We start from the raw sequence: 26,102 nt of genomic DNA on the forward strand, positions 1-26,102 counted from the left end.
CCTGAGAGATGAGCACAGCCCATGAAGCACACTCCCTACAAGAGTCTGCATTCCCACCAACTTCTTTCCAAACTGTCTTTTGAAAACACTGGTTTATGCACAATGTCAAGAGCTCAGAAACTGTTAAAGTCAGTAGCTAGTTTAAAATATGAATTTGGACTCCACATAATCTGGCATAAACTTATGGTATCTATAATAGAAAAAAAATTTGATGTGTAAATGCTTCTACTAAAACTACAACTAAAAAGAAAAACAAGAACATCTGTGAACCTATTTATACAATTCTGACATGACTTTTGTTTGACAAACTGTCTAAAATAAGCATATCAAGTGAGCAGGTTATATTTAGGGATATAAATGTATATATGCATGCAATAATAACTAACCAAAAAAGAGGCCATGGATTTTAAGGAGAGCTGAGAGGAATATATGGAAGGATTTGGAAGGAGGAAAGGGGAGATAGGTTGCAATTATATTATAATCTCAAAAGCAAAACTTTAAAAAGCACAGAGATCTAAAGAAAGAAAAAAAATAAGTAAAATAAGCCTATCAAAAATAATTTCTTTTTAGCCAGGTGTGATGGCACAGGTTTGGCCTGTAATCCCAGCACTTAAGATGGAGGCAAAACGTCAGCTTCAACTACAAGGGTACTTCTAGTCTAGCCAGGGCTATGAGACCTTGCCTCAAAAAAAAAATAAATAAATAAATAAATAAATAAATAAATAAATAAATAAGTAATTTACTTCTTATAAACAAGAACTGCCAAAGATGGAAAACTGTAAAAGTGCCAGAACTGCAGAGAACAGACTCCCTAAAAAGGATTTCTGTGTCATTAATCTGTAAGAAATTGCTTTTTAGGGGCAATATCCCTAAAGTCTTATCTAAAAACTTTTATAAACCAAATAGCTAGAACAAACTGTGACTGTTTCTGCAGAAGAAACCCCTTAGAACTTCAGAAAGCATCTCACAGAGGCTGGCATACCACACCTAGAATTTAACCTTGCACTAACTAGTCAAAATAAGTAAAACATAAGTCAACAAAGAACTTTAAAACACTGGGGAACAAAACAACACAACATTATGCTGAACAGAACTAACTTCAGTCTCAGGTCTAAGAAACAAAGCATGTCATCTGTCACACTGCATGGTATTCTGTCAACACAGACTCCGGACGGCTAGAAGACCTATTAACCTTTGCTGTTCACAATCCCATGACTTAAGTACTCTTGGAATACAATTCAAAGGTTACATAATTCAACTAACGATGAAGATTACAACCAACACCAACCAGACCGTAAGAGAGTAAGTAAAGTAGCCAAAACCAAAATCCAGTCTGGGAAAGAAGATATGATCACACACAGACTATCTCAAATCCAACTGCATTTTACACTGGAAAACAGGCATAGCACCACAAGCGAAGCCATCAGGGTACTTCAACACTGCCTCAAGCTCAATCATCACTATCAACCACACGCTTCCAATCTTTGCCAGTGGCATCACTTCCCATGTAGCATCTACTCCTCCAAGCTGGATGAACACTAACAACCTTCATCTCCCATATTCCTCCGCCACCCATCCAGCACCAAATTCAAATTCTCAGATTCCCCAGTGTTGACAAAATGCCTTCCCCTCCTTAGTACATCATCAAAAGAACTCAATCAAATTTACTGTTTGCAGACTTTATCCTGTCGACATTGGTATCCTAAATTACAACCTCAGTCACTGAAGTATGCCATGTACCTTTGATTCCAAAGGTACAGTCTATCTATCTTTCCAGATGGAATGAACCTGTCAATGAGATATTATGTCCTTCGAGCCCACCTAAATCATCATGTGCCTTGTTATTCTCCAATCCAAACGAAAAACAATTGCAGTCCTCTGAAATTTTATTTCATTACAATTCTTGTATGTTTCCTTGATTCCTATATATTTCCAACAATCAAATATTATAACCCCCCCCCTTTTTTTTTTTGGTTTTTCGAGACAGGGTTTCTCTGTGGTTTTGGAGCCTATCCTGGAACTAGCTCTTGTAGACCAGGCTGGTCTCGAACTCACAGAGATCCGCCTGCCTCTGCCTCCCAAGTGCTGGGATTAAAGGCGTGCGCCACCACCGCCTGGCTATAAACCCCTTTTGATAAACTCTCAAAAGTCATTATACAAAGGCAACCATTGAACAAAATAACTGAGAGCAAGAAACCTATCAATTGAGTAAGAAAGAATGTAGTTTTCTTTTGCAGGAATGCTGGAATGAATCATATACTTAAAATTAAAAATAAAAATTTCACCTTAGTCAGTTTTACTACATAAATCTTACTAAATCACTCAAATTAATCTAAAAAAATTATAATTATTGTATTTATCAGCCATCTATATGATTATAATTTTAATTAAGCTAGAATACCCATGAAGTCCTTGTTATCAAATAGTCATGTAACTGATAAAGAACATCCTGATAAACTATCTTTAACACGTACTGAATAAGGGAATGAAGGAGGGAGAGAGAGAGGAAGGAAGCTAAGCCAGTAATGCATGCTGTGATCTCAGCTACTTAGATGCTGAACAAGAGAGTGTCCAAGCCCAGCCTAGTGGCTTTAAGAAGGAAAGAGGGATATAGCTCAGTAGCAGGATGCTCATCTAGCATCTGCAAGGCCCTAGGTTCAGTATCTCCAGTATATAAAAAAGAACAAGAAAATATATTTCTACAAAATAAAATGACAATTCTTAATCAGATATCCGCCTAAAGATCCTTTTAATGCAATAAAAACTTGAGCTCCAGTGTGGATCTTCTTTCAGCTGACTTATTTTCAGAACTTGAAAATATTCAGGCAGTATAACTTTTACCAAAAAGATAAGCACCACACTGCTTAGCATGTGGCTGAGATAAACAGAAAGTCATTTTGGGAAGAACCAATGAATTTCAAAGTTGAATGTGCAAGAGGTGTTTCCTTGTATGTTAAAAGTTGCTTAAAAAAAATATGCCAGTACCTCAGTGTCAAGGCTTCCACAGAGCAAAACTCACTAAGGAGGTTACTCTGGACACTTCGCCTCGGCCTCCAGAGATGTAAATACCCAAGGACAGGACTCACTCTCAAGACTATTCTGGGTTGCAAACACAGTTCAGGGGTACAGAGCTGGCCCAGCAAGCACAAGGCCCAGGATGAAACTCTCACATACTCCACTAATTACAATCCAAGAAGGGTAAAATGCAGAAATTTGCAAGATCAGCAATATCAAGTGGTGCCTCCCAAGTTCTGCTTCACTCCTGTCATACAGACAGACTCTGCAGGGCATCTGGTAGATTGTGCCATGAAGAAACTCAGGACAAGCCACTGTCCTTTCAGAAACAAGCTTCAAGAAAGTAAACCTGCCTGCCCCAGGGAATTTGAACACTAGGGACCTTGCTCTGTAGGAGACAGGGACAAGGCCCAAGAGAACAGTTAAGTAGGAAATGTGTTCATGAGATTCACACCAGCTGCACAGCAGCACTGACCCTGAGTGCCCGGCTGAGCACAGACAGGGACTACATTCCCATCACCCTCTAAGATGACTGCTACCCGTCCACATCACAAAAATACTAGGAATTGCAAAGTGACTAAGCTTTTATTCTAGGATGTCAATTACTTATTCTAGAAATATCAATTCATAACTTAAGTTTACAGTATTGCTTTTTTTAACACTAGTAGATTGGTGAATAGATTAGTCATTTTCAGTTTGCTCTGACCAAAGTAATGAATACTATCTCAGTTTCAACCACAAAGAAAATTTCCCTGTTAACCTACCCCATTCCTGAACTAACTTGCAATCGTGCACTTAATTTGTTATCCACTATTTAATTAAAAATCAAACTATGAGTCGAATCTCAGTTCATATGAAGACATTTCATCACTTGAACCCAGACTCCTTTAATTTCTGTCAAACTGCTTAAAGTGACTGTTAAACATAACTCCATGTTAGAGATTCTTAAATATAACTACCCAGAAACTTTATGTAAAAGAAAATCTAGAAACTGTACCTGAGATACCAGAATGCTTAGTGGCATCTGCATTTCTGTCACATTGTGAACCCACCGGGAACCGTCATCTCCTGAGCAGACAACTGCATTCTACTGTGCCACCGTCTCCACAGACCTGCAGTGTGCAACTGAACCCATCCTCGGAAGCCCCTCTGCTAACAGCAGGACACATGTTGATGACAAGTGAGCTACAGCGTTAGTAGCTGTTACAAAGACCACACAACCCTATCTTCAAGGCCGTTTCTGACAGATGAGCTGCGGGCATGGCAGTCTCTCCAGTGGAATGACTGACACACAGCAGTCTGTAAGGCACAGGGCCTCTCAGAGGTAGAGGGCTAGTGACACTGACGAAGAACGCGCTCAGAACTACAGGGCTACCCACCACAATCAAGAACTTTGTAAGGAATTAAGGAAAACCCTCTCACACACAAAACTTCTATATATTTTAACACTGGAAAAGATTAACCAAAACCTCAAGTTTTTAAAAGAATACTTTTATGTTTTTAAATGTATGGACATTTTGCCTGCATGTACGTCTGAGTACCACATGTCTGCAGTGCCCTTGTCGCTCCTGGAACTGTAGCTACAGACAGCTGAGTGTCACCATGTGGAGCTGGGAAGGAAACGCTCGGCTCTGGAGGAGCAGCCAGTGCTCTTAACCACTGAGCATCTCTCTACCCCTTAAACTTTCTAAGTTGTTTCTTTACCCCACCCCTTTAATTTGTTCAAACTTGAGTAAACATTCAAAGCAAAAGATTTCTGTAACATTAAAAAACAACTCCCCAAGAAACCAAATTTTATCTGAAGCTAAAATGTAAACCTCGAATTATCTTTTGTACTTAAGTATAAATCCTAATTGTCAGAAAATTGCCAAATAATTTTTTTAAAAATGCATACTCCTGCTTCCAAAAACACTGTGCAGTGACAGGAAGACTGACTCAGCTATTCCTCACAGCTCCTCTGCACCCCTGCACACGCACTCATCCCCAAAATGAACACTCAGAAGCCCCTGCAGCACAGCATGTCCCAGTAGACTGCTATCGACTTTCATATTATTCTCCATGTCTGATCGGTTACCAATCACCTTTGAACCCATCCTGCACAAGGCTACAGTCAACATGTTCTTAACCACCTCAGGTCGCCATGACAGACTATCTGCTAGCTTCTGCATTCTAAAGTATCCTAATGTCCATCCTAAAGCAGGGCACTTGAACCATAGCTACTCTTTAAAAGCCTTCAACGTAGACTTAGTTTTTAGAATATATAAGTACATAATTTTATATTTTATGTAAGTTTAAAATAAATTTAAAATATAAAACTGATAGTGTTCAGTGGATTTTCCCCATTAGCACTGCATCTGAGGCTCTGTAACCTGGCTCCTTCAACCTTTCAACCCTACTTTCCACTTCTCTTACCCCATGACCTTTGTTCCAACCATGTTAGTTAATTCATTCTGTCAAGAATGAGCTGAATGGCCCATCTTTTACCTGGTCTATGATGCAACACTCCAAACTCCAAGATCTCCTCTGGAGACTCCTACTTTTATAAACCTAACATCCTCTGTCTGCCATGAAGACCCCATATCCCTCACAGTAAATGTGTTTCCCTCCTCTGAACCCATGGAGAGAGCACCACTGTGGCAGGAGTAATCGTGATGTGACTGCTGACTTTTCTTCTCGTTTTGCAATACTGAACTATGTGTGGTTATAAAATTTCCATGTTTCAGTCTTACGGACACAAGCAACTTACTGAAGAAGTTCTTTATGAATGAAATTATACTGTATTAAATTTGCTTCAAATACTGAAGGTTGGGCCTTCCCAGCCACAATGAATTGTAGCCTCTGGAACTGTGAGCAAAAAGAAACTTAATGGTATCTCCTTACTGAATGTGTTGCCTATTTGGTTACCTGAGCAAGGACAGTATTAATCCTTGTGTCAAATATTCTGAGGTTCGTGTGACAATCAGATAATCAGATAAGTGGACAAACAAGAGCATGGGGAAAACTGTGGTTTGTTCCCAGTGCACCACTGTTAGACCCAGGAGGTAGAGAACCGTGCCCAGATCTAATCTTATACCCAGCTGCCTCCTCTGAAGACTCCTACTTCTATTTAGATCATTTGTGATTTTTATGGACCTCAGCAACACCTGAGTCCTGCTCGTTTTAGTTCAAGAAAGTGAAGCCAGCCAAGAACGATAGTGTGTGCCTGCAATTCTAGCATTTGGGAGGCACGGAGATAGGACTGTCACGACTTCAAAGCCAGCCTGGGATTATATGCCTAGTACCAGGGCCAACAAGTGCTGCACAGAGGGAAAGGAGAAGGCGAGAGAGAACAAGGTCCTAAGGAACCCTATGAAGAGGAAAGTATTTCAGAAACACAAACCAGTATGTGTTGCACAAAAAGCCAAATCCTGGAAATGAAGGATCACAAGGCCAATAAGAAAATTACTGCTTTATGGGTTCAAATGTGGCAATGAATTTTTTTCAGAACCTGTACCAGTGGACCCAGTAGTTTAACAAACCACACCCTTTTTGAAAACATGCTTTGGATGATAATATATGAACCGCCACAGCACTATCTCAGTAATCCTGACAGAAGGCGTAATTACAGTGCTTAACTGGCAACCAGAAGTGCTTCTATTACAGTTTCAAGACGCAGCCAAAACATATTCCACCAAAACCTGAGGCTTTCCCTGTGCATTAAAGTCAGCCAATATTAATAAGTGTTGGGCACACCCTCAGTAAATAGGCATGGCTTAGTTCAAATTAATCTCCCCAGGAGCAGGCTAATTCGGGGGTTAGTAATGTTAGAATCTATGTGAACAGCTGGGTGACGGTGTTCACATTACCAGCAGGAGGGTTCCCACTCAACCTACCATTAGCAGACATTCTGAGCTCCTGGTTTAAGGCAGGTACCACATAGACACCAATATGTAAAACTAAGGCCGAAAAGTAGTGTGAACTGAGTTTCACTGGTCCATCACCATAATCCATCACAGAAAATTGCCATCACAAGTAAAGAAACTAATGCGGTACAAGCTTCATGCTGTACTTTATGCGTCCATAGTACAGCCTCTGAAGAGAGTCACAGCAGGCAACAGAGTAACATCTCACAAGAGGACAACAAACCACAGACAACAGTCTTTTAGCCCTAAATAAGCACAACAGTCCAAAGCTCCGGCTGGTGTCTGTGTGTGTGTGTATTTAATACTTGGTGTATATGTGGTGGCCAGGGTGTAGTGATGGCAAGGAGGAGGCGGCTAGAGAACACCCTCTAAGATCAGTCTCCTTCCACCGGGTGGGTTCCAGGGATCAAACTCAGTCATCAGGCTTGACAGCAAGAACCTGTACCTGCCAAACCATCTCACCAGCTTCTAAAGTTGTGCTTCTAGAAACAAGAGTCTCATTACATTAACCAGGCTGGATCAAATCTCCTGGGCTCAAGTGATCCTGTCCCCTCAACTTCCTGAGTAGCTGACACTACAGGCATGCGCAACCACACCCAGTTTGACTTTTGAATTTCTTTTCCAGCTATGTATCCAAAAAAGGAAAAAAAAAAAAAAAACAAGCTTTTCTATAATGCAAAGTTCATTTGAATAAATACATTCCAAAACCAAGCAAACTATATCGTAAGACAAGCTCCATAAGCAATGAAATACAAATTCTACAATGCTCAACTGAGAACAGATTCAATCCCAGATACAAAAGACTCCTGTCGAATATAACTGCCTCCAAGACATCAGCAGCAGTTCACACAAAGCCTGTGCAGCCTGCCTACTAGAAAAGGTAACAATAAAACAAACCCTAAGCAAAGAAGAACTGTAAGCAGCATTAAATGAAACAAATGTATCTAACAGCAGCTGCTTTTAATTTCTTGTTTTGTTTTTCAACACAGGGTTTCTCTGTGTAATCCTGGCTGTTAGGCAGGGAACTTGCTCTGTAGACCAGGTTAGGAACTCTGCCTGCCTCACCTCCTGAGTTCTGAAATTAAAGGCGTGGGCCACTACATCTAGCTAGCAGCTACTGTTTTATTTTTAGCAACATGATAGCACTGCACTGAGCAGTGATGGACAAACTGAAAGCCACACAATCACCTTCATACTTGGAGCTTTCTGAACGCCAGGCCTGCTGGTACAGAACTGTAATCCCAGCGACCCCAGGGGGCTGTGCAAGAGCATCACCAGCTCCAGGCAAATTCAAGTCCAGCTGAGAAACTCGGTGAGGCGCTTGCCACAAAATTTTCAGAGGGGGGCAGGGGAACAGGACGTAACACAGTTTATAGTATTCGCCCAGCGAGTGCAAGGAATAAATTCAATCCCCAGCACTAAAAATAAGTTGTCTCAAACATAATGAATGAGTTGGAACGCAACACTTTTTTTTTTTTAACTTCTAAGCTAATCATTCCTGTATCTGAGCATCGGGCAAGAATGTGTTCAGGGTCTGGCGATGCTCCTCAGTGGCAGAACACTTGTCTGTAGATGGACCAGGCCCTGGGTTTGACCAGCACCACCAAGGAGAAAGGGAAAACAATATGCTCATATCTATGCGTACATCAGCAGTAACTACACTCATGTATTTTGATGCATGCTTGTACACAACTTTTTAACCCCTTAAACGCTGTTCACATGTATGAATTGGAACTACTATACCCAAGCAATATTCCCCGGCGCCAGTTGAATGACCAATAGGAAAATTTTCACGTTATTCCAGCTTCTGAACGACTAAGAACTAGTTCCCAAACACTCAAATATATTACACTGCCTGAAAACCATTCCACCCAGGGTCCTCCAAGCTACTGAATATAACACGTTTGTACTCAATGATAAATGGGAAAGTGTGGAGGAACATTTAGTTTGTTCATAATCCCACTGGTATCTGTGGCCACTGACCCTTTCCTGAGCTTGCCACCCATCACAAATGAAGGGCGTCAACAGTGTAACCACAGTACTGCAAGATGACATTCAAGTGAAAAACCCTGAAGCACTTCGGCTCTATTTCTCAGCTGTACTCCTGGCTCGCACTTGGGGGAAGCTCATTACTGCAGCACCGCAGCACCTCAGGCCTTCCCTCACAACGCCAACAGCACCTTCTCCCCAGGTGAGATCCAGAAATGTCTCCAGACACTGCCCCATGTTCACTGGGGAAACAAATGTTGGTCTGGGAGTCTGACAACTTCCTTTGTCCAACGACGAGGACAGACTGCCACGCCAAAGCATTCCACACGGCTCCTGGAGTCACAAATGCCGACTTCTACGTGAGACCTCCCTGGATCCTACAAAGTTAACTGAAACTTTCCTCCTGTAGATGGCTAATTCTTCCACACGGGCACGATTAAACGCACTTCTGATGATGAATCTAGGACATGCTGGGACAGGCGCCAACAGTGACTGGGTTTTAGAGTTTCGATGAATTACACCTTCTTTTAACCCTTTCATAGCCTAACCATCCTTTCCATTAACCCTTCGTTCGCAAACCATTTTTCCCGGAAGTCTCCTGCAGAACGTGCCTTCTTCACCTTTCAGACACTTGTGCCCCTCACTCCACTGAGGTCTAACCTCTGTCAAGGGCCTCAGCACCCCCTCCCCATACCAGCTCACCCGGTCCTTGTCATATACCTTCAGGACTCTGCTCTAATCCTGCAACCCCTGCCCAGGCCAGCTCGTGACCCCTGACCCCTACCTGACCCTGCACCCCCACCCCACCCCCACACCCTCAGAGAGGTACCTGAAGTAGTAGACATCGCTCTTGCCAGCACTGAGCCCTGATTTTCGGATCACTTCCTCCTTCTTCCATCCGGGGGGGAGGGCCGGGCAGTCCATCCTCTTCCCGCTTTCCGTGGCCCGGGGTCCCCTGGGCCCCGGCCCCGCGCTCCCCGACGGGAAAGGGACAGGCTCCCGCCGGGGGGCGACGCCGCCACCGCTGCCGACGCCGCAGCCGCCCGCGCCGCCGTCGCCGCCAAGGCCGCTGCCGCCACTCTGGGGACGGCCGCGGCCCCGGCCCCGGCCCCGGCCCCGGCCACGGCCCCGACCCCGGCCACGGCCACGGCCACAGACGCCGCCGCCCCGGGCCGCCTGCTTCCACCGCCCCCGGCCACGGCCGCCGCCCCGAGCGCCTTCCCTGCGCACGCCGCTCACCGGGGACGGAGCGAGCGCGCTGCCCTGGCCCCCCTGCTCTATGGCGGAGTCGCCGCCAGCGCCGCTGCCGCCCGCCGCGCTCTCCCCCTCCTCCTGCTCCGGGCAGCAGCGGCCTCCCCCCGGGTGCGCGCGCATCCAGCCCCCTCCCCAGCCGGCTCTGCGCTTCTTCCGTAACCGAGCCCTTGGAATCCCGGAGACCCGCCCCGCCCGCAGCGCGGCGCGCGGGGGACGCGCGCAAGCATCATAGAGCGGGCGCGCACAGAGCGGCCCTCCCGCCCGGGGCGTGGCCCCGGCCTCGCCTCTTAGGTCCTCCAAGCTCTAGGCCCGGTCATGTTGTCGTCTCCGCCTCCTCGGAGCCACGCCCTCCGCGCCCACCGGCTCCGCCCCCGCCGCGCCCTTCCGGCCCAACCCCCACTGGACGCGCGCGCGGGGTGCTGGACCTTGGTCGGGTGGAATCGCGCTGGCCAGTGTCCTGGGTGACCCGGGTACTTTGTTTCAAGTAGGGTTAAACTGTAGCCGTCGTGAGCGCTTACCTGGGTTTGCTCCCTCAAGTAAGGGGTAAACAAACAAAACAGGTCTCATTTTGTATTTTCAAACTCAGCTGTTCTTGGAACGCCATAGCCTCCTATCCACCGTGGTTTCCCCAAGGACTTCAGATTGCACGAATGAAGCCGTTTCCCCCACGAAACGGTTGTCAGTGCCCTCCAGCGCTTGGGGTCAGGGCCACTACTTCTCCTAGGACGTTTTCAGGGTATAGGAAGGGGGAAAATTTGGAATACTCTCTTCAGTGGTAAGGGTTTGGCTTCTAGATTCTCCGTAGAATGTCTAAAATCCTTGAGTTCATCTAGAATTGATCTCATGTCGGGGGTCTTTTCTTGATTTAAAACCTTTGTCTCACATAAAAATATCCGTCGCCTCTCACTTGGTCAATATATCTTTTGTGGAAAGTCCAATTTAATCCACAAAACTACACCTTCAGGAATCTGGGTATAATTCTTCTAAGTCAGCCAACTCATTATTCTGGAGTAATTTTAAAGGATAATGGAACTCTATTTAAAGAATGATTTAAGTTTTAGAAAGTTATGTTTTACTCATATTTGAGAGGTGGATCTTGCTGTATTGTCCAGACTGGCCTTAAATTCTTGAAATCAAATGATCCTCCAGCCTCAGCCTCCCACGTAGTTAGAACTGCAGTGGTATATGCCACTCCAAGACAGGCTTAAAGAATTTTAGGTTTTTATAACTGTCTACTCTTTCCAGAGATGTGCTATTGAAATCCAAGATGATGCGCTATGAAATACTTGGAAGACTGAAATATACCATGTCAGACTGGATAAAGTTGGGTTTCTGAACATAGAGAACCTAAAACTTAAGACCAATTTTAACATATAAAAACGAGTATTTAATGTAATGTAATAGAAAATTAAAACTGGTTTGTCTGGCATGCAAACAGTAACTCATACACACAAACCTCACTTTGAGCCCAATCATAAACTTCTAATGTAGTTGATTAAAGATAAACTAAATAATAACTCCCTGCAGGTAAACTATCTGGAAATATAGCCAGCAAAGAGTTGGGTGGTCACAGAGAGGTCAGTCCTGGAACTATGCTTTCAAAGTCATTGGTCTGGGTGGAAACTGAAAGAGACAGCCGAGCTAGGCATACAGCTCAGCGCTGTGTTAAACAAGCGTACATGAGGCCCTGGGTTTACCCCCAGCACTACAAAGACACGAGCAAAATCTCTTTGGAAGCAGTAGTGAGACCATAAATGGGAAAATATATACTTCTGGAAACTTTTACATTTCCGTTTTGTACCTATGTCATGCCTATAAATGCATTTTAATGGAGTAAGTCACATGAACTTAAGGACATTATTTTAACTTCTACCATATTCAATTTACTCAATTCCAGCAAATACCATTTAGTGTTCCTCTAGTAAGAAAAATACATTTAGGGATTTCAGAAGCTTTATTGTCACATGTGACTTTTCCTACTATAATCCCATCAAGTCTTTTTAAAGGCCCCTTAAGACTTACGGGGGAGGGGTCTTGAGCTAGTTGGAAGAAATATAAAGGCTCATAAGATCTAGGAATGTTTCAGAATTGGATTAATGCAGGGTTGGGAGCTATGAGACCTTTTACAATCCAGTTGGCATGAACCAGGGACCCGAGATGTTGGCCATTCACTTACGTAGTGACCAAAGGCAAGACTTTTCTGAAACGCTGAATAGACTTCCTTGTCTCGGAGGAATAAAACTTAAAGACGTGGGCTCTCATGGAACTGTGCAAAGCAGCTTCAACTTTATTGAGAAGATTGATAGAAAAGGAATCAATTAAGTGAGAGAAATCTCCCTGAGAAGGAGGGCTTCAAGAGAAGAAAAAAGCCTTGGAACTCCTTTGTTGGGAGGTTTTCATAGGGCAATGGCAGAATTTGGACAAAGACTGAGAGAATGTCTACTGAAATCGGTTAATCTGTGCTATCATGGGCTGAGAAAATGTAAGAATCACAAGCTATATGCATGCCGTGCTTGCCCAGCCAGGAAGATGGTCATGAGCTGTTCATGTGGTGCTTACCCAGTTAGAGGTGGCTGACCCTCTCCTCTGTCCATCTCTTATTCCAACTTTGTTAGTTATTGACTGATAACTCTTAGTCACTTGGACAGTGTTACTATCGCCTGACCTTGCAGGTGTCTTGCCAGTGCTGTTAATTAAACTAAGCTTCCTTTGTCCCCACAACTACGTGACCAGCCTTTAGTTTACCTGGGGCAGAGAGCTAGCTCTATCACAGCCACCAAGATGTAGCTTCAGTCTTTCTTGGCTGTGTCATGTTCAGTTCCTTGTCTACAGGGTAGTCTGCAGTTTCTGAGATGGAAGTCTTTTGTTAGAAGCAGTTCTTAAAATTTAGTCTATTACAGTTAGCTGTGTAACAAGCCAGGACATAAGAGAAACCAATGGTGGCGTACATATGGCTCTCGAGGGTGTGAGGGATGTCTTAGTCTGTTTCTAGTGCTGTGATAGAAGATCATGACCAAATGCAAGTTGGAGAGGAAAAAAGGTTTATTTGGCTCACATATTCCGAGTCACAATATTGACAGAAGCCGAGACAGGAACCCAAGGTGTGAACCTTAAGGCAGGAAGTGAAGCAAAGGCCATGGAAGAAGCTGCTTACTGCCTTACTTCTTACCGCTTGCTCAGCCTGCTTTCTTAGACCACCCAGGACCACCTGCCCAGGGATGGCATTACCCCCCACCCAGTGGGCTGTGCCCTCCCAGATCAATTTTTAATCAATAAAACGGCCCACCGGCTTGCATACAGAAAAGTCTGTTGGTGACATTTTCTCAGTAGCGTTCCCTCACCTCAAATGACTCAAACTTGTATCGAGTTGACAAGAAACTAGTAGGGCAGGTCCAAGTGGGAGGGGACAGCGGTCGGCCTCCCTGGCCTAGAGCCCTTGTCCCCCTATCTGTCTGGTCTGGGTGTTTCACATCCAACTCTAAGACTTCTTCCTCAGGGTTTCAGCCTTCGCCATGTTAGTCTTTAATCTTCCTTCTAACCCCAGCCTCTGTTCTCCATAGAACAAGTGTGAGCAACCAGCAGTTTTCACGGCAGGACCTTATCATGTGCCACCAACATTGTCATTTACTCCCTAATACAGAGAGATGGCTCCCGTACTAGGGTCATCAGTCCAAATCACGGGCTGATGCTTTTAAAAGATATGCTAAAAAAAAAAAAAAAAAAAATGCCACAGTTTAGGGGTAAATTATAAATTAGCCAAATATAAAGCAAAGTACTCCCAGAAGAAATCTATACCTGATTCCAAATAAAAATAAAAATGTGTGTGCATATAATTTTAGAGACTGTTAGGAGTCAAATAACCTGAAGTCAAATGAGCAGACACACAGATACAGATATTTAAATTCAGGGACAGTTGTGAAGTAGAGTCTAGTTTCGTGAACCTATTTTATGACATTTATCCTGTACCATTTATAGGGAAAGATGGACACTTTGAGTCAAAGCTGTTGGAGAAGGGACTACATAAAAAAAAAAAAAAGTTATTGTCATACACCGAAATGTTTATAAACTGAATTTGAGGTCTGTTTTTAATGAAATAAAATATGTGTTACATGTTTCCCAGGGCAGCTAACTGCTTTTATTATTCCTAGTCCATAGCATGGTAGGCATGCTACTCTTGAGAGTACACACTTTAAAATGAGGCGCATTCGTCCAGTGCACGCAACAGGTACCTGACGAGCCCTTCGCAGGTGTCAGGAAGGCCCAGCAACAGGCTCTAGGGAGACCGTAGTGAAACTAAGAACCGTGAAATGTGTGAGCCGATGAGAGAAAAAGTTAAATGATCCCAATAAAGCCCAGCATGTGGGTGAGGGCCGCGCCTTTATGGCCGAGTAGCAGAAGGGATAAAAGTAGGGAGTTTATGCGGATGTGGAGACCTGGCGCGGTAAGGACGGTTTCTGTGAACAAAGCGGGGGTTATAGAGAAATGGGATGGGGGTGTTGCAGACCGGTTCTGCTAGATGAAAAGTGCAGCTTTGAGTGGCAGAGGTGTGCAGGTGAAGAAACCAGGGAAAACAGGGAGGGTTTAGACAGCCTAGCAAACCAGGCTCTGAGCTCGGGATCCGGCGACCGCTTCTGCACTTTCTCATGTGAGACACTGAGACCCTGGGAGAGCCAGTTGCAGGCAGGAACTCTGTCTTGTTGAGATGTAATCTCTGACGCAATGTTACCACTCTACCCAATGTTCCCTCTTCAGCCCCTGTTTCCTTTTTTAGTTGTTTGAGACAGACTTTTACTATACTGACTGGGACCCCTGGGCTCAAGGGCTTCTGCCCTCAGAGATCTTGGGGTGGCTTGCATTGATAACAGGTGTTCAGCATTTGTCTCTGCCAGGAATGATTTCAGGTGGATCATGTGTCAGAACATTCTGGTGTTTTGCAGGCCAGATAATGGTTCAAAACCACAGTTTGGCATATCAAGTGTTGCCTCATGGTCCTTACACCTAACGATCCACTTTCGTCTCCTGGCAGTGTGTACGTTTATACTCTTGTGCATTAGCCACGAGCGCTCACGGATAATGTTACAGGCAGCAGAAATTTTAGATATGTAAGTCATTTCGTAAATGATTTTTCTGCGGTTCAAAATTCACCCCTTCTTGTTCTCACCCGCTTTTCAGATAATTGACTCTTCTTAGTTGGAATTATTCAGGGAGAAATTGCTCTGTAGTCATTCCAAGTGGATGGTTGTTTAAAAAAAAATAACTTTATTTATGCCATGGGTACTTGAAAGTGTCATTAGGCCTTTGACAGGCCTCGCCAGCAGCATTTTGTTTTCGTTGGAAATTAGGTGAACAGTAGTTGTGCCAACTCAGTGAATCATAGACCTGCTAATTAGAGCTGGAGGCCGCCTCTTTGGTCGCTCTCCCCTCTTATGCAATGTCTTACAATTTCTAGTCCTTAGCCTCTGAGCTCAGGAGGCAGCGGGGGGGGGGGGGGGAAAGGGGCAATGATGTTCTCAACTGACACAGATACTCTCATTTCGATATTCTAGTTCTTCTTTGGTTATTTTGTTACTCCGGAAGACCCCTTCGAGAGTGTCTGCTAGTCAGTGAAGAGCACAGATCTCAAACCAGGCCTCCCTTCCTAACAGTGAGGTTTTGGTCCCTGAATCGTTCTATTTTTTTCGTAATAAAATATAACAACAGTGTATTTTTTAATTAGTTTTTTTTTTGCTATTGGCTTAACCTCCTCTTGGTAAACAAAGAGAACAGTTTTGAAAGAGCGGATAGTCTTTCAGGGTGACAGCTGGTGTTTTAGTTCTTGCCTGTCCACCTGGGGAGTGGAAAGCAGAGGTCGGCAAAACTCTATTGTTTGACAAATGGGCCAGATTTCATACATAATCTTGGGTCTATGGTTTTTCCCCCTAATATAAACCAGCAAGATCTTTGACATTGAAAGAAAAGCAAAAATCTCAAAATTTGGTCACAGCCTCACAATGGTGGTAGACTTCTTTAATAAGTGATGTAAAAGGCATTTCCCTAGGATTATGAAAAGTGCATTGTCTTCCCAATATTCTAAATACAAAACAGTACATGTATTTTAGGTATTGGGCGACTTTACTATTAGACTCTTCTTCTAGCCCCAGAGGAAGTTACTGGTTTCTTGATTGGAAGAGCTTCTTTGGTGGGAGACTTGTTGGTCACAGTTGCTTGCCTCCAGGCATCATTTGTTGTCACACCTTCTTCTGCACCCCCGGGGAGGAAGAGGAGAACACCTTTTCTGTTCCTATCTGTGGCAGACACAATAATGAGCAACACTGAGCACTCAGTATCAAACTCTAGCTCCCTTGCCCACCTCCACTGTGATAACCAGAAAATGTGAATTGCTTTCTCACTGTAGCTCAGATGAGTTCCTCAGAAGAGAAGTGGGAAGGCTTAAAGCATTTCCCTCTTTGTTTAAAATAAGAGAAGACACGATGGCATTGCCCTCTTCCGTATGTTACTAAAGTAATAGATATGATTTCTGAATAGTGTGACAGCCATTTTGCAACTATGAAGCAAAGAACACAAAGATAAAAGACCCATGATAGAAGAATAACAGAACCAAAGATGAAGAGTCAGTGACATTATAAAGCTACTGAATGACGTCTGGCAACTGTTATCTCCAGACTTCTTGTTACCTGGGAGCTATGATCATGGGCACATGCAACCAAACACCTTATTTGCTAACACGCAAGCCATGCTATGGTTCAGACAGTCCTCAAGTGTAGTGTGAGCTCCTGGGTTCAGAACTACTAGATTAGAGGAGGCAGCCAGGGAGGACTGGGTGGAGGAGAGGGAAGGGTGGTTAAGAGGTGTTAGCAGAACCGGAAGGTGATGTGGAATTCCCCTCCGAATGCTGTGAATGCTTTATTACCACTGATTAATAAAGAAGCTGCTTTGGCCTATGACAGGGCAGAATAGAGCTAAGCGGGAAAACAAAACTGAATGCAGAGAGAAAGAAGGTGGAGTTAGGCAGATGCCCAAGAAGCAAGAAGTAGCAAGCCATGAGCCTTGTGCTAAAATATAAAAGAATAGAAATGGATTCATTTAAAAAATGTAAGAGTTAGTTAATAAGAAGACTGAGATAATAAATTAAACAGTGTTGTAATTAATATAGCTTCTGTGTGATTATTTGGGTCTGAGTGGCTGCGAAACCAACATGTAGTCACTGTCTACAGGAAGGATTTTCTGTCACCCCCTGGTGGAAGCAAAAAACTGTTCCAATAGACCATTTATGTCTGGGTTCTAATCTCCAGTTTGGTACATTGAAAAAGCTCAAGCTTCAGAGATTATGGTACTAAAAATGACCTTTGAGCCGGGCGATGGTGGCGCACGCCTTTAATCCCAGCACTCGGGAGGCAGAGGCAGGCGGATCTCTGTGAGTTCGAGACCAGCCTGGTCTACAGAGCTAGTTCCAGGACAGGCTCCAAAGCCACAGAGAAACCCTGTCTCGAAAAACCAAAAAATAAATAAATAAATAAAAGGTAAATATGACCTTTGAACTTGATTACATCACAGCAACTGTCCTCTTCTCTGCCTACCAAAAGAGCCCCATGATCATTGTTTTTACAAATGAAATACACAGTAGACTCAGTTTTCCAACTCTCTATCAAAACATTTAAAAATTTTTTAAGTATACACACACACATACACACACACACACTGGTCTGCATGTATGTATGGGTAAGGGTGTTGAGTCCCCTGGGACTGAGCTACAGATAGCTATTAGTCATAATATGGGTGCTGGGAACTGAACCCAGGTCGTCTGGTAGAACAATCAGTGCTCTTAACTGCTTGCTGAGCCATCTCTTCAGCCCCTGGAAATATTTTTAACATGATTTTTTCTTTTCAACAATAATGTCACTTTTTAAAACCATAGTATGCAATCACAATAGACCTATTTAGCAGTAACTACCCTGTTTCACTGTGTTGGGGAAGGCTGCTTGTTCATTTTCCTGCCACCCAGACTCCCAAAATAATCACACAGAAATCTGTATTAACTGCAATATTGTTTGACCAATAGCTTAAGTGTATTTCTGGCTAACTCATATCTTAAATTAACCCATTTCAATTAATCTGTGTATTGCCACGTGGCTGTGGTTTACCAGCAAGATTCTGGTGCATTTGTCTCCTGTGGGCGGTTACATGGCTTCTCACTGACTCCACCTACTCTCTCTCTATAGCTTTTCCAGTCTGGCAATATTCTGTTAAGCCATTGGCCAAAAGCAGCTTCTTTATTCACTAACCAATAAAAGCAACACATGTGTAGAAGGCCCCTCCACACCATCACTGCCCGAGTTTAATCTAATTGTCAAGAAGCCAGGATACTCTGAGTGATGTTGACAGAAGGAACGGATGCCATATAAAATGTGAATGGTAAAGTTTTGGCAGAGTACACAGAACATAAGCTCTGCTATTTCCCCCCAACACAGGTAGCTGGAACTCCCTGTCATCTGTAAGACAGTACCTACGCTGGTGATGACTGTTATCGACATCTAAGTGATGGGCTTCTGCTGAGAGGAATCCTCCATAACAGAAAACTGCCTTAATTTGATAAATATTTATATGATTTTTTTCTTGTACTTTATATAAATTTTTTTCAGACTTTACATAAGTAATAAGGGCCATAAACAACAACAAAAAAATAATGTCACATACTTAAACAACATGAGAATAATCATTTAACACAATTAAGAAAAGGGGTCCTCAATAATTTATTGTTTTTCCTTATAAAAGTAATGTCTTTTTCAAATTTGAGAAAAAAGACAATTACAAATCCTTCACATTCAATGAGTTCTAAGAAATTGTCTCTTGTGATCCCTATATTTTGATTTTTTTCTTTTTTCTTTTTCTCTTTTGAGATTAGAATATAAAATTATTTTCCCTTTCCCTTTCCTCCCTCCCATGTGGTCCTTGCTCTCTCTCAAGTGCATGAACTTTTATTCTTTTTTTTTCAAATTTAACTTTCTATTGATTCTTTGTAATTTCACATCATGCATCTCAATTCCACTCTCATCTCCCAGTCTCTTCCCATCCACCCTCTACCCTTGCAATACCCCTTCCCCGGTATAAAACAATAAAATTTAAAAGAAAAGAAAAAATCTCACTGTGGAAACTGTAGAAGGACACCGTAAGTCACACAGTCCTTTCGTCCTTATATTGTTACTTGCAAGTGTTCGTTGCACTGAGCCCTTGGCCTGGTGTGAGCCCTCCCACTCTCATGCCCTCAGGGCCTGTTGGCCTGTGCCCCTGCCAACTGGGTCAGCTTTGCCATGCTGCCCAGGTGAGGTGAGGGACCCGCTCACTCTCTCCAGTGATACAGCCCGCAAGGGGTGGGACCAGTTCTCCCTGGGTTGGAGCCAGTGAGGAAGAGATCCACCTCTGTGCAGCCCTGTCCTCTTGGCCTTCAGTAGTAACAGGAGCCAAGGACATCAACACAGACCATGGCTACAACAGGGTCACAGGTGCAGACATGGCCCTTGGCAGCAGCTCAGGCCTGAACAGCACCATGGTCCTGGGTGGCAAGTAGGCCACCCACCTCAGCCTTGTCCTCATCCTCACTGTTGTCATGTCTTCATAATACAGTCCGTCAGGTGCCAGGTATGCCCGCATTTTCACTCCTAAGCTCAGGTCATGCTGTAGCTGTCTCTGCCCATTCCACACATTTTCCTTGGTCCCGTCACTCTGTGCTGGTTTTGAATGGAAAGGACTCTGGTGAACTCACATGTTTGAATGCTTGGTGCCCAATCGGAAGCATTTCCTGGGAAGAATTATAAGGTATAGCCTTGTTGGAGATATGCCACAATGGGTGGGTCTGGGGGCTTTAAAAGACCATTCTAGTCCCAGTGTATCATCCTTGACTCCCACTTGCAGTGCAAGATATGAGCTCTCAGCTGCTGCGTCAGACACCAGCTGCCTTCTACATCCTCTTCTCCATCAGGGATACTAATCGCTAAAACCATAAGCCCCAAATAAACTCTTTCTTCCATAAGTGGCCTTTGGTCGTGGTGTTTTAGCAGAGCAATAGGAACGTAACTAAAGAACGCCTCACTAAACCTCGCAGGAACTGACTCGAGCCTTCTGATAAACTCAAGGATTAGGCAGCACTGATTAGATGGTCCAGTTCTAGGTTCCCCATAGCCGGGTCCCACTCCCACTCAATGAGTACTATCCAAGTCTCCAAGGATGCTAGGACACTGTCTAAAGTCTCTTTCTCCCTCTTAACTGTAGTTATAGTGTCTAGAATAATCAAAGAGCAAATGGGTTAGGGAAGCACATCAGAAAGAAAGATAAGAAGGGAATGAAGTACGAAGATACTTTCTTTTCTGAATTCGCCATTCCCTCTCTCTTCATTGCTGCAAGTCACTAGGAGCATGAAGAAGAGAAAGAGCACGGAGCAAGAGTGGAAAGGCATTTCCACAATAGTCATGTCACCTATGGGAGCTGAAAAGTGTCCCTTTGAAAAAAATAAAAATAAAAAAAAAAAAAAAAGTGTCCCTTTGAATGTTACATTTCAAAATTTTGTATTAAAGGATGTTTGGGTGAGAACTCTGGAAAATACTCAGATGGGTTAAGACTGAGAATAACCGCCGGGCGGTGGTGGCGCACGTCTTTAATCCCAGCACTTGGGAGGCAGAGGCAGGCGGATCTCTGTGAGTTCGAGGCCAGCCTGGTCTACAAAGGGAGTTCCAGGACAGGCTCCAAAGCTACAGAGAAACCCTGTCTCAAAAAAAAAAAAAAAAAAAAAAAGACTGAGAATAACCAAATATAACTTGAAACATGAACCTCTTATGATCATCATGACAAATTAGGTGGAGGTAAAGGAAGGCTGATCTCTGAGTTCAAGGCCAGCTTGGTCTACAGAGAGAGCTCTAGGTCAGTCAGGGCTACACAGGAACCCTGTGTCAAAAAAACAAAAAGACAACAACAAAAAGTCCAACAACAAAATCATGACAATGTGAAATTGTTCATTGTCAAAATAAATAAATAAACAAATAATATTTTAGGGCTGGTGAGATAGTTTAGCACATAAAGGTGCCTGCAGACAAGTCTGATGACCTGAGTTCAAGCCCCAGGTCCCACATGGTGGAAGAACAGAACCAACTTCCAAAAGTTGTCTTCTGATCTACACACACACACACACACACACCACACTCATTAAACACACAGAGACACACATACCAATCAAATGTAACAAAAGAAGATATTTGAATTTAGATTATGTGATATTAAATCCTTCGATCAGACCAGTGTTTAGCTGGAAAGCGGGACTAGAAAATCATGGACCACATTTGGAGGAAGAAAAAAGAGGATAAATGACACATTTGCTTCTAGGAAGACTTAGTTAAGTAAGAAAATTTGACTGTCTATTTCAATGATGCGGCAGGAAATGATATAAAAAAGCTCTTAGAGGTTTTGTGGGGGGAATCAGTGATAATTACAAAGAACACTAAGAAACAAAATAAAGGGCATCATTAACTTCAGGCGAAAGGAAAATAACTATAATCATGGTTATAATTTTAGAGTGTTCTACAATACATGGTAATATTTGAATGTTTTAACCAAAAAGTAGGAAGGCAAACTTAACAACAAAAACCCCAGCTGAAGAAGCAGTCGTTGCTGCCCCTAGAGAGTGGGCAGAGGGCTGGGCCAGGAAGCATATATTTTCCTTAGACTTAGGGAAGATGTAACTCGCTAAAAGCATGAGCATCTAGTATTTTTACTAAAAGTACAATAATTGGGTGGTGTGTATGGAGACACCTGCCTAATATCCCAGAATGCAGGCAGGCAGGGAAGGCAGGGGGATCAAGAGGACAAAGATTCATGATCTGTCTCAGAAAGAGAGAGAGAAAGAGAAGGGGTGGATAGTGTGACTCATCTTGTAGTACTCTCATTCACAACCGCATGAAATAAAGATAATTGTCATTTTCCCCAAGCGCCTATTATATGACTGTCCTTGGACTGGACGCTTTTTATGCATTGTTTTTAATTCTCACCTCACTGTATAGAAGACATTTTTCTCAGGTTACAGATAAAGACACGAAGGTAACCAGATGTTAAATCACCGCTGAGAGACCGCACAACTGCTAATAACAAAGCTGGAGAGAAGCCACATGGGTCCATCTGGTTTTGAAGCCTGAGCTCTTTGGATTGCACATCCCATGAAATACAGCCTTCCTCTGTTTCTGTGTAATTTCACGTTTTGCCCATGTTAACGGTTTATTCCCTGTATGGGCTCCATGAACTTGTTAGGTCCTGATTTCAGCGTTTTTTGGCTGGTGACTTAGAACATCCTTAGAGTCCCTGGTGTGTCATTTTGAAGGATTGTAGTTTCGGGAATAATGCTCAGCCATAACTCTGAACTGCAGACTTGTTGTTGTTGTTCATTTGTTTGTTTTCTTAGTACTGGCTGTGTGCTGGTGTTTGTCAAATTTGATAGCACGATGATCAGGGGAGGAGAAGCAATGCCGACTCTGTCTTCATCTATGGCTCTCCACCTTATTTATTATTTAGTTATTTATTTTGGAGCATGGTCTTTCACGGAACCTGGAGCCTATAATTTCGTCTTCCGGGCTGGCCAGTGAATCTCTGGGGTCCACTTGTCTCTGTCCCCAGCACTGGCGCTGCAGATGCGCTCTGGGTGGGTGATACGTATCTGAACTCAGACTCTCACACCCATTGAACCACTTTCACCTGGATATTGAGCTAAGCCTGACCAAAAATGTGTCTACTGCCTTAACTTCTTGAACTATGACCTTAAAATATGCATACTCAGACTGTACTACTAATACAAGCATGTTCAGACACGTGCCGATAGTGCTAATTGCTTTGCTTTGATATGGACATATATCAGCTGCTTAGGGAAGATCCCAGTGTGTCTCATAGTTTTGGAAATGACTCCCATGATCTTTTTTGCCTGCTGCCAGGAATACGTCTTTCTCCAGCCCTTCATTCCTTAGCCACTCTTGTTCCGGTTTTGCGCTCACAAATATCAGAATCCATTGTATTCCGTTACTGTGGCAGCCAGCTGAGAGATAGCAGAGTCCTTGTTCTTCCCCCAATAAATCAAGGAAGCTGCATTACTGTGTCCTCTATGTTAGGAAGAGTCTTGACTGAAGTTTCCACGAAGGTAACTCCATTTCTCTTGAAAAAGCTTCAACTTCCTTATTACTACTTCTTTTTTAGATTCTAAATCACTTTTAAGTTCCATGAGCTTAATGGCCATGCTGGGAGTGGATGCTGGTGGGCTTATTCAAGCCAGGTCGTCACGTGGTTGAGTGTTACACAGCTATACTCTGTTCCTTTTCCATTGCCGAGTAGTATTCCACCATATGAGTGTGGCATGACCTGACTACCCAGTCAGTGGACAGTCTTTGTTTTGTATTTCCTCCAGATTGACATATGGCCTTCTAAAGGGGTAGGGGCTCATAAGACTCATGAAGTAAATCCAATTTGTAAATCTCAGAAGACTTCTGAGACTTAAAAGACTCCTGGACACCTCCTCCCCCGGGAGGGTTTTATAAACAGTAATAACTGCTCAAGAAAGGAGGCTGCCCACAGCATGAGCAGGGTGGGGTGTTAGGGAGGAGCTCCAGGGAGGCGTCTCTTGAGCTGCGCCCACAGTGGAGTGGGTTTTCCCCGATACAGCTGCCTTTGAACCGCCTGTGCTCTGTAAGCATCTTTCACCCATACCCCTGTAGGTAACCTCAGTGGGCTTGCTAATCCACTAAGCTAGATGAGGGTGTAATCATTTGGGGGTTACTCTGTCATTGGTGCCTTATCTGGGGTGACTAGATGTTTGTTTTGCATCTCTCTAGGGTAAGTCTGAGGTATGGGATTGGAGAGATGGCTCGGGGTTCACAGCACTGGTTGTTTTTCAAGAGGTCCCATGTTCAATTCCCAGCACCCACATGATAGCTCATAACCATCTGTAACTCTAGTTCTGGGGGATCTAACATCCTCTTCTGGCCTCCACAGGCGCCAGGCAGACAAGTGGTATACAGACCCACAGGCAGTCAAAACACTCATACCCACTTAAAGAAATAATAATAATAAGATTGTAAAAGCCCGAAGTGGATAGTATATTCAAGTTGTGTATTTATTTATTTGGTCATAGACGCACCATGGCACGCATGTGGAAGTTAGAAGACAGACCGTGCGAGTTGTGATGTTCTCCTTCCGTCACATGGCTCCAGGAATCAAACGCAGGTCGTCAGGTTAGGCAGTAGGTTCCATTAACCACTGAGCCATATCGCTTACCCTCAGTGCATGTCTTCAGGCAGGAAACCTGCTTTCACAGATCTTTAACATGAGATTCTTTGTGTAGTTCTGGGCCTCGAACTCAGGGCTTTGTATGTGCTATATTCATGCCTTCTACCATTGCACTGTGTCCTCCACCCAGCCTCTCACTTTCTCCAGGCAGATGTGTGTTGAACTGTTTAAGAAATGGTGAGTAGCATTCCAAAGTCACTGGATTATTTTTCATTTCTACCAAGAATAGGTAAAGATTCCAGTTGTTCCACATGTTTTTTTTTTCAAAACTTAGCCTTTTTGAAGTATGTAGTGTTATCTCATTGTGGCTTCAAATATTTCACTGGTTACTAATGTTGTTCAACAATTTTTCTGTGTGCTTATTCGTCATTTGTACATTTTTTTAAATTTAAATATCTGTTAAAATTTTGCCCACGTTCCTGCCAAGTTGAAGAGAGTTCATTTCAAATCAATACCTGGAAAGACTTGGTTCTCAAAAAATCTATTTCCTCCTGTTAAAAATTTGGCTAAGGAGCTAGCCAACCACTTCGGTCTCTAACAAATCAAGGCAACCAAAAGAAATCGTTCCATGCAGCTTAATCCCATCACCTCTTTTGTTAAATGTTCTGAGCCAGTCAGCTTCTGTGGCAAAATGCTTGTCTACGTCTTCCATTGGAACATTTATGGTGGTTTGTGGGTTAAGTCTGTGGTCACCTGACCTGTGACAACAGAATGCAGCATGGCAGGAGGCTGGAGTAGACTATTCACCTAGCTTGGGCAGCGGGGAAACAGACAGAGTGAGGAAACTGGTCTAAGTACCAGTGTTTCCTTCCTGGCCATGCTTCCAATGAACCAACTTCTCCTGCAAGGTACCATCTCTTACCTCTACCTCAAGATAGCATCAGGGGCCATTGGAAACACGGGACACGAGCCTTCAGCACATGAGCCTTCGGAGGTCATTTTAGATCCAAATGACAGAGGCCACTTCTGCATTTGTATCTTTCCTCTTAGGACATGTGTTCGTTGTTAAAAGGTTCAGTTGCAATTTGATGCCAGGTTTAATGGTTGCTATGCTTGATACCTGAGGCGGGTCTGTGAGTGCTAGACCTGGACCAGGAGTTACTGAAGGCCTTGCTGCAAATGAAAAATGGGCTATTGTGTGTCTTATTTTGCCTATTTAATGGCAATACATCTCTCTAAATGTATCAACAAGTGAAGGTATATCTAGTGGAAATCCAATGGAAACCTGCCTAGAATATTTGATTTAAAAACAACAGAGGGTAATTTAAAACAATTGAACTCTTGGCTCGGTCATTTTCAGGGTATGTTTTTGACCTCCATCATGTGGAGCCCCTCACTTTAGGTTTTTCAACTGCTATTTCTAAGATGAGATATAAGTATAATTGATTATTAAAACTTACGTTATTTGATAAAGTAAATGAAAATTGGAGTCACATCCAATGCATTGTGGTTACTTCCATTTCACGCTGCTGTGAGAGGAGACGAGGCACTTTGCAGACATGCTCCTTAGCATTTTAATAATCAAAGGGAATTCTGTTCTACTCCAAAGGCAAGGCATTCACTTTTTATGTCTCTCCATCTCATTCATTTTTTTTTAAATCGTGAGAGGAGGCCGAGCCTGCAATCAAAGACTAT

The 26,102-nt window shown here is 43.4% G+C and overlaps 1 protein-coding gene across 2 annotated transcripts in view; it reads right to left on the reverse strand.

The window, feature by feature from the left end:
* The window catches only part of Mbd2 (methyl-CpG binding domain protein 2), a 53,256-nt gene extending 42,827 nt beyond the window's left edge, over positions 1 to 10,429 (reverse strand). The window contains exon 1 of one of the 2 annotated variants that reach the window (XM_057789005.1): positions 9,736 to 10,397. In XM_057789005.1, the coding sequence (XP_057644988.1) occupies positions 9,736 to 10,280 (545 nt within the window). In that variant the 5' untranslated portion in view covers positions 10,281 to 10,397. Of the gene's footprint in view, positions 1 to 9,735 lie in introns of both variants that reach the window. The other variant, XM_057789006.1, reaches the window with a different exon arrangement.
* Positions 10,430 to 26,102: the final 15,673 nt, after the last annotated feature.

This window comes from Chionomys nivalis, chromosome 14 (genome assembly GCF_950005125.1).
Source record: "Chionomys nivalis chromosome 14, mChiNiv1.1, whole genome shotgun sequence".
NCBI lineage: Eukaryota > Metazoa > Chordata > Mammalia > Rodentia > Cricetidae > Chionomys > Chionomys nivalis.